The 12,383-nt window shown below is 42.9% G+C and overlaps 1 protein-coding gene across 3 annotated transcripts in view; it reads left to right on the top strand.

Annotated features, from left to right (window-relative positions):
- The window catches only part of CARD11 (caspase recruitment domain family member 11), a 44,025-nt gene that overhangs the window by 16,098 nt on the left and 15,544 nt on the right, over nucleotides 1-12,383 (top strand). For 2 of the 3 annotated variants that reach the window (XM_066198120.1, XM_066198123.1), the window contains exons 2-10: nucleotides 4,399-4,611; nucleotides 5,213-5,350; nucleotides 5,991-6,316; nucleotides 7,044-7,223; nucleotides 8,817-8,969; nucleotides 9,066-9,191; nucleotides 9,682-9,879; nucleotides 10,381-10,560; nucleotides 11,599-11,653. In XM_066198120.1, the coding sequence (XP_066054217.1) occupies nucleotides 4,399-4,611; nucleotides 5,213-5,350; nucleotides 5,991-6,316; nucleotides 7,044-7,223; nucleotides 8,817-8,969; nucleotides 9,066-9,191; nucleotides 9,682-9,879; nucleotides 10,381-10,560; nucleotides 11,599-11,653 (1,569 nt within the window). Of the gene's footprint in view, nucleotides 1-3,874; nucleotides 4,004-4,398; nucleotides 4,612-5,212; nucleotides 5,351-5,990; nucleotides 6,317-7,043; nucleotides 7,224-8,816; nucleotides 8,970-9,065; nucleotides 9,192-9,681; nucleotides 9,880-10,380; nucleotides 10,561-11,598; nucleotides 11,654-12,383 lie in introns of those variants that run through there. The other variant, XM_066198121.1, reaches the window with a different exon arrangement.

Here is a 12,383-nt window from a genome sequence, read left to right as displayed (position 1 = left end):
CCTCAAGCAAAGGAATATAATTTCCTTATCACACTTTAAACTGTGACTTTCCTCTAAAAGTAAAAATAGCTCTAAATCCCTTTGTGATTTTGTGGTTCTCTGATATTGCAAATCTGCACATATCCACACAAGCAGCTTTTGAGAAAATCACCCAGTTGTTACACTTTGTCATGTGAGGTGCTGTACAAACTGCAGGGAGAAAAGACATTGCCCCACAGACTCTGGAGATGTGCAGAGAAAGAGGATGTAGAGCAACACCCTCAAAATGCTGAGAATAATTAGATACACAATTTATAGTGTTGTTTTCATCTTTATTTTTGGTTTAAAGTATGATCTTTTCTATGTAATTCTTTCATACTCAGCATTTAACATAACATTCTGTTCTTATTAACTTATAAGATGCAAAACATTTTGTGTGCCGCGGTTTCTTTTTAAATACTGCCAGTCTGCAAACGTCTGTGACAAATGCAGAAATCCAAAACATAACAATAGATTACCTCTTCCAAAATAAACTTTCTCCCGCTTCTCAGCACAAAGAGAAAACCCTTTTTTCATATTTCACAAAGGGAATATCAGGAAATCAGAAACCTGAGCTGAAAGCTGCATTTGCACTCGGCTATTCCTGAGTATTGACAGGCTGGCAGGAATTGAGAGCACGGGGATGCGAATAATTAAACAGCTGAAGGGTTAATTTCTGCACCATCATCAAACAAAGCACAAAAAACAAAATTGAAGCTTTAGATGTGACCTGATGATGAGCACTTTATAGAACCCCTGGGTCTGAAGCCTGCAGGCTTTATTCCCTTGATCAGTGGAGAGTGTCACTGACATATGAGAGTGCGGAGTCTGAGTGAGAACAGAGAGCAGCTTTAACTGCAAGGTGATTTGTTCAGCTGAAAAATACACCACGAGAAAACCAGCAAACATCCAGAACGATTCATTTGTGTGTAACAGCCAGCAGAAGGATAGTCCCTGAGAGAGAAAAGGAGACAAGGGGAGCAGAGTGTTCCTTTTAATGTAGAAAGGGATTCTCTCTTTTATTTGTCTACATCTACAGAGACCTTTGAAATAGATGGAACTGGCTGAGATTATTACTGGATTAAACTCTCCTGCAGTTAAAAGCTATTTTGTATACTAACTACTGAAAGGAGCAGCAGGAGAGCAATTTTTTAACTGCTGTGGTGATTTCTGATTTCTTTTTGCTTAATATCTGTTGAAGACAGTCCAAGTCTGTGACTTCACACCTGTAATTTGTAACGGATGCCACAATATTTCGATGGCATATCACAACTCCTGGATGTGTTAGTTTACAGCTCAAGAGGTGTTGGAATCACAAATTAGATAATGGTAATAAAGATCAGATTAAATAAGTGATTACACATTTGAAAACATTTTAAATCTGTCATTTTTAATTTTATAAGTGAAAGCAACTTTTCTGCAATATCATCATAGGAAGGAAGGACAGAAGCAGGGAACAAGTGCTATTAAATGCCTAAAAAATGCATGTACTGCTAAAAAACTTTGAAAATTAAAGCCAGTAACACCAGACCTTTATTGGTTTCCCACTGAGTTTTAGTTGTTACATCTGGGTTTTTGACCAGCACACCAAAATTTCAACCAATGGACAAGCATTTTGTTTCCTATTCAACACTATATTAAATACTAAATCAAAGGATTATTTGCTCAGTAAGAGAGGCACTGCACTAATATCAGCTGTTCGTTGCTGTTTCCTCTGGAACAGCTCCACAGGACCCTGCAGCTCCACGGGGGTTGTGCTCTCAGAGCATCCTGGCCAAAGACTCACAACAAAGGCAACGCCTCAAGCTCCAGGGAGGGGAGGGGTGATACCTGTCACACATCCCTGGGGGCTGGTGGGCAGCACAGGCAGCGCAGAGCTCAGCTGTGATCCTGCCAGGGCATTTCCAAGGTGGAATTCCAAAGAAGGAAGCGAAAGGGAAAGTCTGACATTCCTACATGGAAATGAAGGACCACTCCATAAATGTCATTTCTCAGGGCTTGCTCTTTATAATAGAATGTCTTTAGCAGGAGTTTGCTACCAGAAATCTTTTAAAATTCTTAGCCACTCATCCAGTATTCTTATTAGTTTCCCATCAAACATTATGTCCCCAAACTAACAGTATGGATGTATTAGGCCCATACACAAGGGACTATTTAGTAAAGATTTTTTTTAATGTCAGGTAAAAAAAAAAAGGCATATTCATGTTGAGAATTACGCTGATGAGTGAACTCTTCTTTGAATCATTTAGTGGAGAAATCCCTTACTAATGTCCTGAGGGAACTGCTGACAGTGTGCAATAATTTCTGGTTCAGCGCAGCAGATTACAAGATATCTTGCATTTTATGGAATTCAGGCAAGTGCTTCTTTTGCACTCTGAGGTCCATCTGTGAGCTCCCTGGTACGCTCCCAGAAATTAAAGGGGCTGTGACTCTCCTTTTTTCAGCTGCAGTGGATGCCTGTGGCTGTGAGCTGGCTGAGGTACTGTGTGACCTTCTGCTTCACTGACTTCTACTCCCCAAAGTCCGGCTTCTCCAATTATGTAGCATTTGTTAAATCCACCTTTGAAGTGAAATGGAGTTACTTCCAGAATAATGGTGGAGAGTAAGGTTCATGAGAATGTGTGAGGACTTCAGATGAAGCTCTTTCACCTTTAGCATTCCTCCCACTGCAACCTGCTTTGTAAAGCTTTTTCTCTATTGTTTCACCTTTATCCTGCTCATTGCTTCAGTGTCATTTTTACCACACATAAATACTGGCATTTAGTGAGAATTTCACCCAGCCAGTGGGGAGTTCATAAGATCAGGGAGGGTTTTCCCCTAACTACAGCCTTGCCCCATGATTCTGCATCCCATTGAACTGCCCTGGTCTTCCTGGCCCTCTGGGGACTGCTGTCTCTCCCAGAATATGTAATAGCAGTCACTGGAGTAATGAATCCCCATGCAAGCATCAAAGCAAATGTGGAATAAGTGGCTCCCAGGATGTGAAACTGCAAAGAAAAGAACTCTGCTGGAGTACAGGAGAAGAACAAAGCCCCTGCCAATACTCCCTTAACTTGGCCATACTGTGAAAAACCATCCAAATTTTTCTCATGGAGATATTGAAACCCAGACTAGAATTTTTGACAAATTGGGAAAGCTTTTGAAAGCATCAAGCAGAGAGCATGCATTATTTTTGTATTTCATTATGTGAGAACACTGACAAACACATTATTTAGCAGATTAGCACTTTTGGCTTTAGTTTTCAAAATGAGGAATTAATAGCCCTTGGCTATGCACTTCATGAGCTGGTTTTGCTCAGGGATGCTCAGTGTAACACAGGCTGTTCCCCAGTTCCTGAAGCTGGAAGCTGAGAAAAACAACATGTTGCTTTTGAGGTCTTTAGTTACTGATTACCAGCAAAGCCTCATAAAGCAGAGCTCTCATCTCATATGATCCAAGAACTGCATATTCTTCTTCCACCAGGGCCTCTGAACTTGAAATAGAAGCTTATGTTCCACGTGCCACTTGGATCACAAGGTCCTGTGAAAGCTGGAATGCAAAAATAGTACTAGCTGGAAGGTTAATATTTATTAAACAAGAAAGAAGGAAGGTTGGGGGTTTTTTAATACAAAGTTTCTTTAGTTTTAACTTCAGTCCAAGTTTTCTTGCCTCACTGTAGCCTGCCATGTAACCTTCTCTAATGAGGTGGGTACAAATTAGGAGCTGGCAGGAAATTGCTTCGCAAGCACTCAGAAACCGTGTGACAACATTTGCATGAGTCAAGAACATTTTCAGACTGCAGTGACACAGTGTTGTTACCTGCCCCCTCCTCCAGGGAAAGGCAAGGTCTGAGCTCCCAGGCACCGGCACTCACAGCCCTCAGTGCACCCACAGCCAGCTGCAGACACAGACCTGCCTTAACTATTCCGGTGTGCAGCCACTTACAGGTGCTGGCTCATCACATCTGTGCAGGTTCACATCAGTACAGCCTGGAGGAGCAAAAGAGGTGAGGATGAAAGCCTTCATTGCCTGCAGTCAGAATTTGTCTTTGCTCTGAGCTCCGCGGGTTCACTCCCTTCTTGCCTTGCACTGTGCCCTTTGCCATTGCCTCTCTTGAGCAAAGGCATCCTCTGACTTGTAGAGAGCTTGGTGGAGCTGGCTGAGTGCAGATTCATCACTGGAGAGCAATGAGCCATAGTTCACAGACTCAAGACAGCACTTCTGTCAGCTCCCATTTCCCAGGTGAGCTGTGGACAGGCTGCACTTCAAACAGCTTTAGTACTGGGCAAACCCAGCGTTAGTCAGAATGGTTCTGAGCTCATCCCTTATGACATGGAAGCACAAAAAAGTACCGGGATTGTCCTGCTTGGTGTTCATTTGCCAGTTGTTTCCCTTGTTCAGGAGCAGAGCCAGAGATGGATGACTGCCTAGAGACCCTGAAAGATGAGGAGGAGGCTTTGTGGGAGAATGTGGAGTGCAACAGGCACATGCTGAGCCGCTACATCAACCCAGCCAAACTGACCCCCTACTTACGGCAGTGCAAAGTCATCGATGAGCAGGATGAGGATGAGGTGCTCAACTCACTCATGCTGCCCTCCAAAATTAACAGAGCAGGTAATTATCTGGTCACTGGCTCCGTCTGCATCTCTGTCTGAATAGCTTTGCTCTACTAAGTCTGGAGAGAGCCTGAATCAAGTCACAGATTGTCATAAGGAAACACTTTTATCTTATTTACAGGAGGTTTGAAGCACGGGGGGATTCTGCTGCTATTTTGATAACAAAGACTCTTTCCGGTGCTGTGCAGACTGGAGCTCGTGGGGTTCAAATTCCCATCAAAGCCTTGGCAAATATTTCAGTTAACACAAGCAGGAGTCAATGCCATTCCAGGAGTAGCTTTTCAGCTGTCTTGCAGCACTTTGTGATTTGTCACTGGAAGTTCTGCCATCCCTGCCTGGTAAAGGCTGCACTGGATGACTTGTCCTTTGAAATTCCTGTTCCAGAGACCAATTTGCCCACACTCCCTCAGAATAACGATCAGCACAAACACACAGAATTGGTGGCATTACTTTATGGGTTCAGCTGAACTCAGTTAATCAGACAGATTTTGCACAGCTCGTTGCCATGGCAGAGATGAACCTTAGGAATATCAGGGATGTGGTATTTGCTCGTGCTGCTCGTGGGGCTGATGTGCCACCTCTCTGCTGTCTGTGCCCAGGCCGACTGCTGGACATCCTCCACACCAAGGGCCAGAGGGGCTACGTGGTGTTCTTAGAGAGCCTGGAGTTTTACTACCCTGAACTCTACAAACTGGTGACAGGGAAAGAACCTACACGGAGATTTTCCACTATTGTTGGTGAGTAGAACCAATCACAAAGGAGCCTGTTGAAGTAAGGACCCTCTGGTAGACTGGCTTGGTTTTTTGGCAGGCAAGAAGTGGAAATGAAAGCTAATCTTGGTGTAGAATGCTTTTCAGTCCCCTTCAAAGCAAAATGTGGTAGGTAATGTATAAAGCAAAGGGACATCCCAGCTCTCTGAATGAAGGTGGACAGCTTCAAATGGAAAGATAGGCGTTGCCAGAATTCTCAAGAGAAGCTATGTCGCAACAGTGGACTAAATTACAGTGACTACTACACATGTGCAGCACATTTGAAGCATTCAGATTAATTGTACTTGCACAGATTCATTGTACAAAGGTTGTGCTATTTCTATAGGCTCAGCTGAAACAAGACAAATGTAAAGGTCTTATCTTCTCTCCCGAAAAGCTGTATGTGTGTGTATTGTGATTCTGATATCAGTGTGGTGTGTAACATTTGCACTGTTCCCAGCTGGACATACAGATGTGTGTGAATTTGTGTAAATTCTGCACCTCTGTACATATTCTGGGCCGTTTGTTTCTTACATAGTTCTGCTGATCCGACTTATTACCTTCTTAATAAAGTAACTTTGAATGAGTTACTTTACCAAACACTGATAGGCTGCTCAAACATTTTCAGTGGAGGAGGGACATGAAGGCCTTACCCATTTCCTAATGAATGAGATCATCAAGCTCCAGCAGCAAGTGAAGACAAAAGACGTGCAGCGCTGTGAGCTCCTGGCCAAGTCCCGCCAGCTGGAGGATGAGCGAAAGCAGCTAAAGCTGAACAAGATCGAGCTGCTGACCTTCCAGGAGAGATACAACAAGATGAAGGAGGAGAGGAATAACTACAACGATGAGCTGGTCAAGGTGAAAGATGAGAACTACAATCTGGCCATGAGATATGCCCAGCTGAGTGACGAGAAGAGCATGGCTGTGATCAGGAGCCGCGACCTGCAGCTGGAGGTGAGATAAATGCTCTGGGCAGCAAGGGAGGGTGCCAATGGCATCTGGGAAAATGAGACCTCCTCTGACAGCAGAAAGATGTAGAGCTCTCATTTGCTTTGCTTATCCAGATGATTGGAGGCATCACTCTACAGAATGCCAACTGCAGTGATGTGTATTAATGGCAGATAATGAATTAACAGAATAGAATGCAAGTAAAAATACAATTCAAAATATAACTCCTTGCTGAAAACATAACTTTAGCCTTTTTTAGGCTGAGTAATATCTTGGTACAGTTATCCAGCAGCACTACAGCTGCTGAGGATTTATTCAGAAAGATATCCTGAATTTTCTCCTGTTTTTCCTGATCCAAATAGTCCATGTACAAAAAGCACAATGTGTGGTCAAGCCTCTTGACCACATTCTGTTTCATATCTCTTTATTTATTTATCGGAGGATTGACATTTTGGCACTTTATTTTAGTCCAGGTATTCTTAAATTTCACAACCAGCCCATATGAGTTGTAGCTGGCAAGTAGTAGGGTTGTACTTGAGACTTCACCAGTTCTATTGTGGACGTTCAGCAGCCAATTCTCAACTTCTCGTTAGCATTCAGAGTTTAAGCTATTTTCCCTCATATGTTTTCCACCTGGAAGTGATGGGTTTTTTTCAGAGCAGTAAATGTCAGAGCTAGGGAGGATTCCCTTCCTCTCCTCTTTCTCCTTTTTGCTGCTCCCTGGCTGCTCTAGATTGACCAGCTGAAGCATCGCTTGAACAAGGTGGAAGAGGAGTGCAAGCTGGAGAGGAACCAGTCTCTGAAGCTGAAAAATGATATTGAAAACCGACCCAAAAAGGAACAGGTGCTGGAGCTGGAGCGGGAAAATGAGATGATGAAGACCAAAATCCAGGAGTTACAGTCCATCATTCAGGTATAAAACCAGCTTGCTGCCTTTAAAATCCAAACTCACACGTACTCCAGTTACAGTGCAGGAAGTGTTGGCTGAAGCCTCTGCCTGCAAAGCTGCAACCAGCACAAGTGCAAAGTTTGGACAAACTGAAGGCTGCTTGTACAGCTCCCAGCTGCCTGGAGTGCTCCCTGCACAGACACATGCATGAGGAGTTCTACCAAAATAGTCCTCTGAAAAAAAACAAGCGTACATGAGAAATTGGCTCTTCCAAGAGTGCAGTGTTTAATTGCTGAACAATGTACCAGCCTGTCACTACGGATCTGTGTGAAACAGCCAGCACAGAAATTTGTGACACTGGCTCTGTGTAACCTGTGTTAGGCTGTTGTCATATCTTTGCCAAAAGCTTTTAATAGAGCAGAGGATGATAAAGGTTCCTGTACTTGAGTGGTCACTAAGCACCTGGGTGCCCTGCAGAACCCTGCTGTAACCTGCACAGGGAGCTTCACTAACCTGTGCTTGGGCAGGTAGGGAAAGCAGTTGATGTGCAGCACATCTAGGACTCCTCTGTGAGGAACTTAGCCTAATATTGGGATATATGGGAGATTAGTTAGCACTTCGTTGTGGCATTTTGAAGTGACACTTAAAAATTATCAATAGAAGGCCTTTCAGAAATGGCTGTAGCCTCTAGCAGTGCCTAATGATTCTTAGTTCTAACACAAATCCAATTCAAAGGTTGAAAAAGAGTGTAGGGTAGAAGATTCTGGGAGTTCTGCTCCATGTAGGTCTCTTATATTATTTGAAATGGTCTTATAGCACTTAAAGAAACAGAAAAATAGCTAAAAATGGGATTTAAATTCTCCTAAACAAAAGTAAAAATAAATTTGAACCAGTTTGGTTTAGAAATGCTTAGGTATGGTTAGAAATACTGGATAACCAAAGTGTCCCTGAAATCTCCAACTCAGTCTAGGTATTTAAAAAATAAATTGAAATACCTAGAAAAATGAATATGCATATTCCTTGCTAGATTTTATCTTTTTTCATCTTCCATTTATGGTTAAATTTGGATGGCAATTATGTGTCAGAACCTGCTTTGGTAATCTAGTTAATTTTAAATCTGAAAGAAATTATATTCCTGGATGGTGTAGAAAATGAAGCAGTGGTACAAGGTACTCCAGGCATTTAATATTCTCTGAGCAAAGCCCTGCAAAGCCTGTGCATGCCTTAAAAATCCTCCTGAATATTTTCTTAGGCTCTTCTCTTTGGAAAAGGGCGATTTTTGTGCTCAGTTAGAGCTGATTAATAGAAAAGAGTTTTGAATGCAGGGCTTGGAGTGAAGAATTGTCACTGCATCCAAACCAGATCAAATTATAGCCAGTACAATAGACCAGTAAAACAGTTCCTTCATCAGACTATTCTGACAGCAAGGTAGATTTTATTCATCTTTTCTGGCTCTGCTTTAAAATATGAACAAATGTCCATCTCTTCTCCTGCTTTCTCATTGCAGTACCTTGTTCATTTGCTATTCCTCTTGCTCATTACTGTCTCTGATGCTTCTCTCCCTGTAAAACTATTTTCTGTTTCCCTGGCCCGGCTCTAAAAGCTCTCTTTCCCCAGGCTGACAAGAGGGGTTTGCCAGATTCAGACAAAGCCATTTTGGATATTCTGGAACACGACCGTAAGGAGGCCCTGGAGGATCGTCATGAGTTGGTCAACAAGATCTTCAATCTCCAAGAGGAGATTCGTCATGTGGAGGACTTGAGAGACAAGGTGAGGAATGGAAGGGTAGAGAGATGGAATATCTCAGGCTGGTGGTGGCCAAAATGCCTCTGAGAGCAGTGGTGGTTAACAGTGTGTCATTTCCAGTATCTCGAGGAGAAAGAAGATTTGGAATTAAAGTGCTCAACACTAGGAAAAGACTGTGAGATGTACAAGCACCGCATGAACACTGTGATGATACAGCTGGAAGAGGTGGAAAAGGAGCGGGACCAGGTATCTCACAGTTAAAGCAGGGGAAAATCAATAGCAAAAGCCTCTATCTGTTCTGTGTCACTTTGGGGAATTGTAAGTAATTGGGCCCAAAATACCATTATGAAATAAGCAGTTAAAAGAATTACTTGTTGGGATTTGCATTATGGTAATTAAACACAGGGTAATATTGGGTTGTTTCCACAGTGTAGCATCTGGCAGGCAGGACCAGGATCCTAACAGCAGCTCCTGCACGGCTTTATGTCAGTGTCAAGTCACCCCATTTGCACTCTGGGACATTTTCCCACCAAACCAGAGGGAGCTGTAAATGAACCACCCCTCATCATCATAATTTTTAACGGTGCTACTGTGGCACATCCTGGCCCTGACTGCTGTGTTAATGGGTGACTGGGTACCACTTCTGAAGGCCCATTTGCCAACACCTTACAAACAAAAGCGGCAAGAGGAGACTCTGGTGCCCAGGTGCCAAGGAGGTTTCCTGCCCCCCCTGCAGGCGTTCCGCTCGCGGGACGAGGCTCAGACCCAGTACTCCCACTGCCTGATTGAGAAGGATAAATACAGGAAGCAGATCCGGGAGCTCGAGGAGAGGAACGACGAGCTCCGCATCGAGGTGGTGCGGAAGGAAGCGTGCATCGTCAACCTGGAGTGCAAACTGCGCCGCCTCTCCAAGGACAGCAACTTCCTCGACCAGGTACAGCTCAGCAAGACAGACGCCATCTCTTTTTTAAAGATTTGCTTTTGCAAACATGTTGGTCTGGAAGAGAGAGGGGACTTTTCTAATTCTTTCCATGAAAGCATTGAAAAAAATAATCTCCTCCTACTAAGTGTCAGTGTTGTGAATTCTTTGGTATAGTGTTTTTCAAGTTGTCTGTCATGTATATGGCTTCCCAAAGGCTGCTGTTCCACAGCTTGACTTTAAATGGAAGGGAAAAAAAGGTAGAAAAACAATTGTTTTCTACACTGGGGTGGAAACTTAAAATATTTTTTAGGAATGTGAGTGAAAAAGAATTCAGTCTGTGAACAGAAATCCCCACAAATCTCAGCCCAAATTACTGATTGGGTCTGGGGCCACGTTCCACATGAGCTTCTGAAGCACTGGAGTTGCAATAGGTTCAATCAGATTACTCTAAAGAAAGGTCATGATTTGTGCCAAACTGGTGTCAGAAATGAAGTGTTTCCTTGTGATCTTTAGAGCTTGCCACGGAATCTTCCCATTACCGTTATCTCCCAGGCCTTTGGGACTTCTGGCCCAAAAGCCAACGGTCAGGAAGCCGATGACTCCTCCACTTCTGAGGACTCTCCAGAAGACAACAAATTCTTCTTGCCTGATCAAGTTCGTCTCAAGAGAAGAGTGAACCTAAAGGGGATCCAGGTGTGTGTGAATCTGAGGCTGCAGTGACACAGAGCAGGGACTTCCAGAAGTATCATACATAACACATGTTGTGGCTGTGCCTCTGAAACTGCTGTAAAGATAAGAATAGATCTGGATGGGATAGTGAACTGTCAGTTTTTGCCCTGTGGTGATTTGCATCTTGAGGAGCAGATGTAATCAGGCTTCATAGGCTGTTTTCTATCCCTTCTCCCCATTTTCTGTTTTCTTCTTGCTTCTGCTGTTCATTCACATTCTTGGAGCGTTGTCAATAAATTGATTCTTTGCCTCCTTAACATTAGTGGGAAAAAAAAATACATAATGCCTGAGGTCCAACACACACTGAAGGTGAGAAACGAAGCGTTGGTGGAAAAGCTCTCAGCAGCTGGAAGGAAAAATAGAAAGAAATGGACACAATCTAGAGCAAAATTAACTATGTAATTTAGAATTAAATTATGGCAATTTCCTCACCCCTAACAGGAAGGGGTAGCATGAGTTAGGTTCATGCTTTCCCCAGCTAGCTGCATTCACATGGCTATTACCTGATGCTGGATTCATGAACTGTAAAAAAAAACCCACAAAGAATCTAACATTTGGACTTTGGACGTTCTCTTTCCTTTCATCTGTATTTGAATTCTCCCTGGCCTTCATAACCTTCCTGAGCCCTGACTGTCATTATTACTTACGGCGATAGAGCTGCATTTTTCACATTGCACACTCCAAAAGGATGTGTGTTGTATTAACAGCTGCCTGAAACCAGTCCCAAGGTACCCACTTCACCTTTTGTCTCTTTGTTTCCTCAGCAGAATCTGGAAATTGCAATGCATTTGGGCCAGACGTTCAAAAGTAGTCAGGTAGCTCACCCTCCATCACTGCTGTCATATTTAGATACATAAATAGCTTCTAAATTTTGGGTCCTGTTGCTTAAAGGAGGGAAAGTATATTACAACATAACAGTGAAAAAAGGTGGTGAAAATATCTGGTTTACAGTGTGTGGTAAATATTCTACATTTGTGCTGATTTTTGTCCTCTTTCTTTTAGATAAGTCCAAGAGCTAAATCCCCTGTCAGCATGAACAAAACATCAGAGTTTCAAGGTCAGAAGGAGCACCCCTGTCCTTATTCCTTTTCCATTGCTTTGTCTCTTTCACTTAATCTCTAAGTTGTTTTAACAAATATGCCAACCAGGGAAATTCTTAACTATGTCCAAGTCAGGAAAAAAAACAGTTTCTCTCACAGTTACAAATGTAATGATTTAAAGTAGTCGAGTGTTCTACTTCACTGTCCTCTCCATCCAAAGATACCTCCCCAGGCACCCGATGTGCATCCCATAGCTTACCTAAATTTTCTGTTTACTCGGTTTTCCATTTAGTTTACCAAAGTTGTAAAGTCATTTGTGTAACATCTGTACTAAAAATCATTATACCACTCTCTTTTTGCTGTTGGAAAAATCATTCAAGCTGAAAAGGCCCTAATCTAGTGATTGTCTAATGAGTTCCTTTGTCCTTCAGCAAAAGGGAATTAATTTTAAATCTAAAGCATTGCAAAGACTGGGAGAGGGGGATTGACCCATGCTCTAGCCAGCTGCCAAGTTACCAAATTTGTTGCTCTACACTGTTTGAGCTACTTCTAATTCCTCTTGTTTGTGTAACACTGCCCCTGAAACACCAAACACCATCAGAGGCAGCACTTCCGTCAGTAGTTGTGTGTGCCCCTGTTGGACAAAATATCTTGGGAAACACGGCTCCTGCTCCAAGGTATTCCATGTTAAACAGCGGCTTTGCTGTCAGGCAGAGTGCAACATTAGCACCAAATCCACATTCACTC

The sequence above is a fragment of the Chamaea fasciata genome, unplaced genomic scaffold (genome assembly GCF_029207755.1).
Source record: "Chamaea fasciata isolate MVZ Bird 193981 ecotype frontalis unplaced genomic scaffold, bChaFas1.0.hap1 SCAF_16, whole genome shotgun sequence".
NCBI lineage: Eukaryota > Metazoa > Chordata > Aves > Passeriformes > Sylviidae > Chamaea > Chamaea fasciata.
Note: the sequence above shows the minus strand (reverse complement) of the source record. Positions and strands in the feature narration are given on the sequence as shown.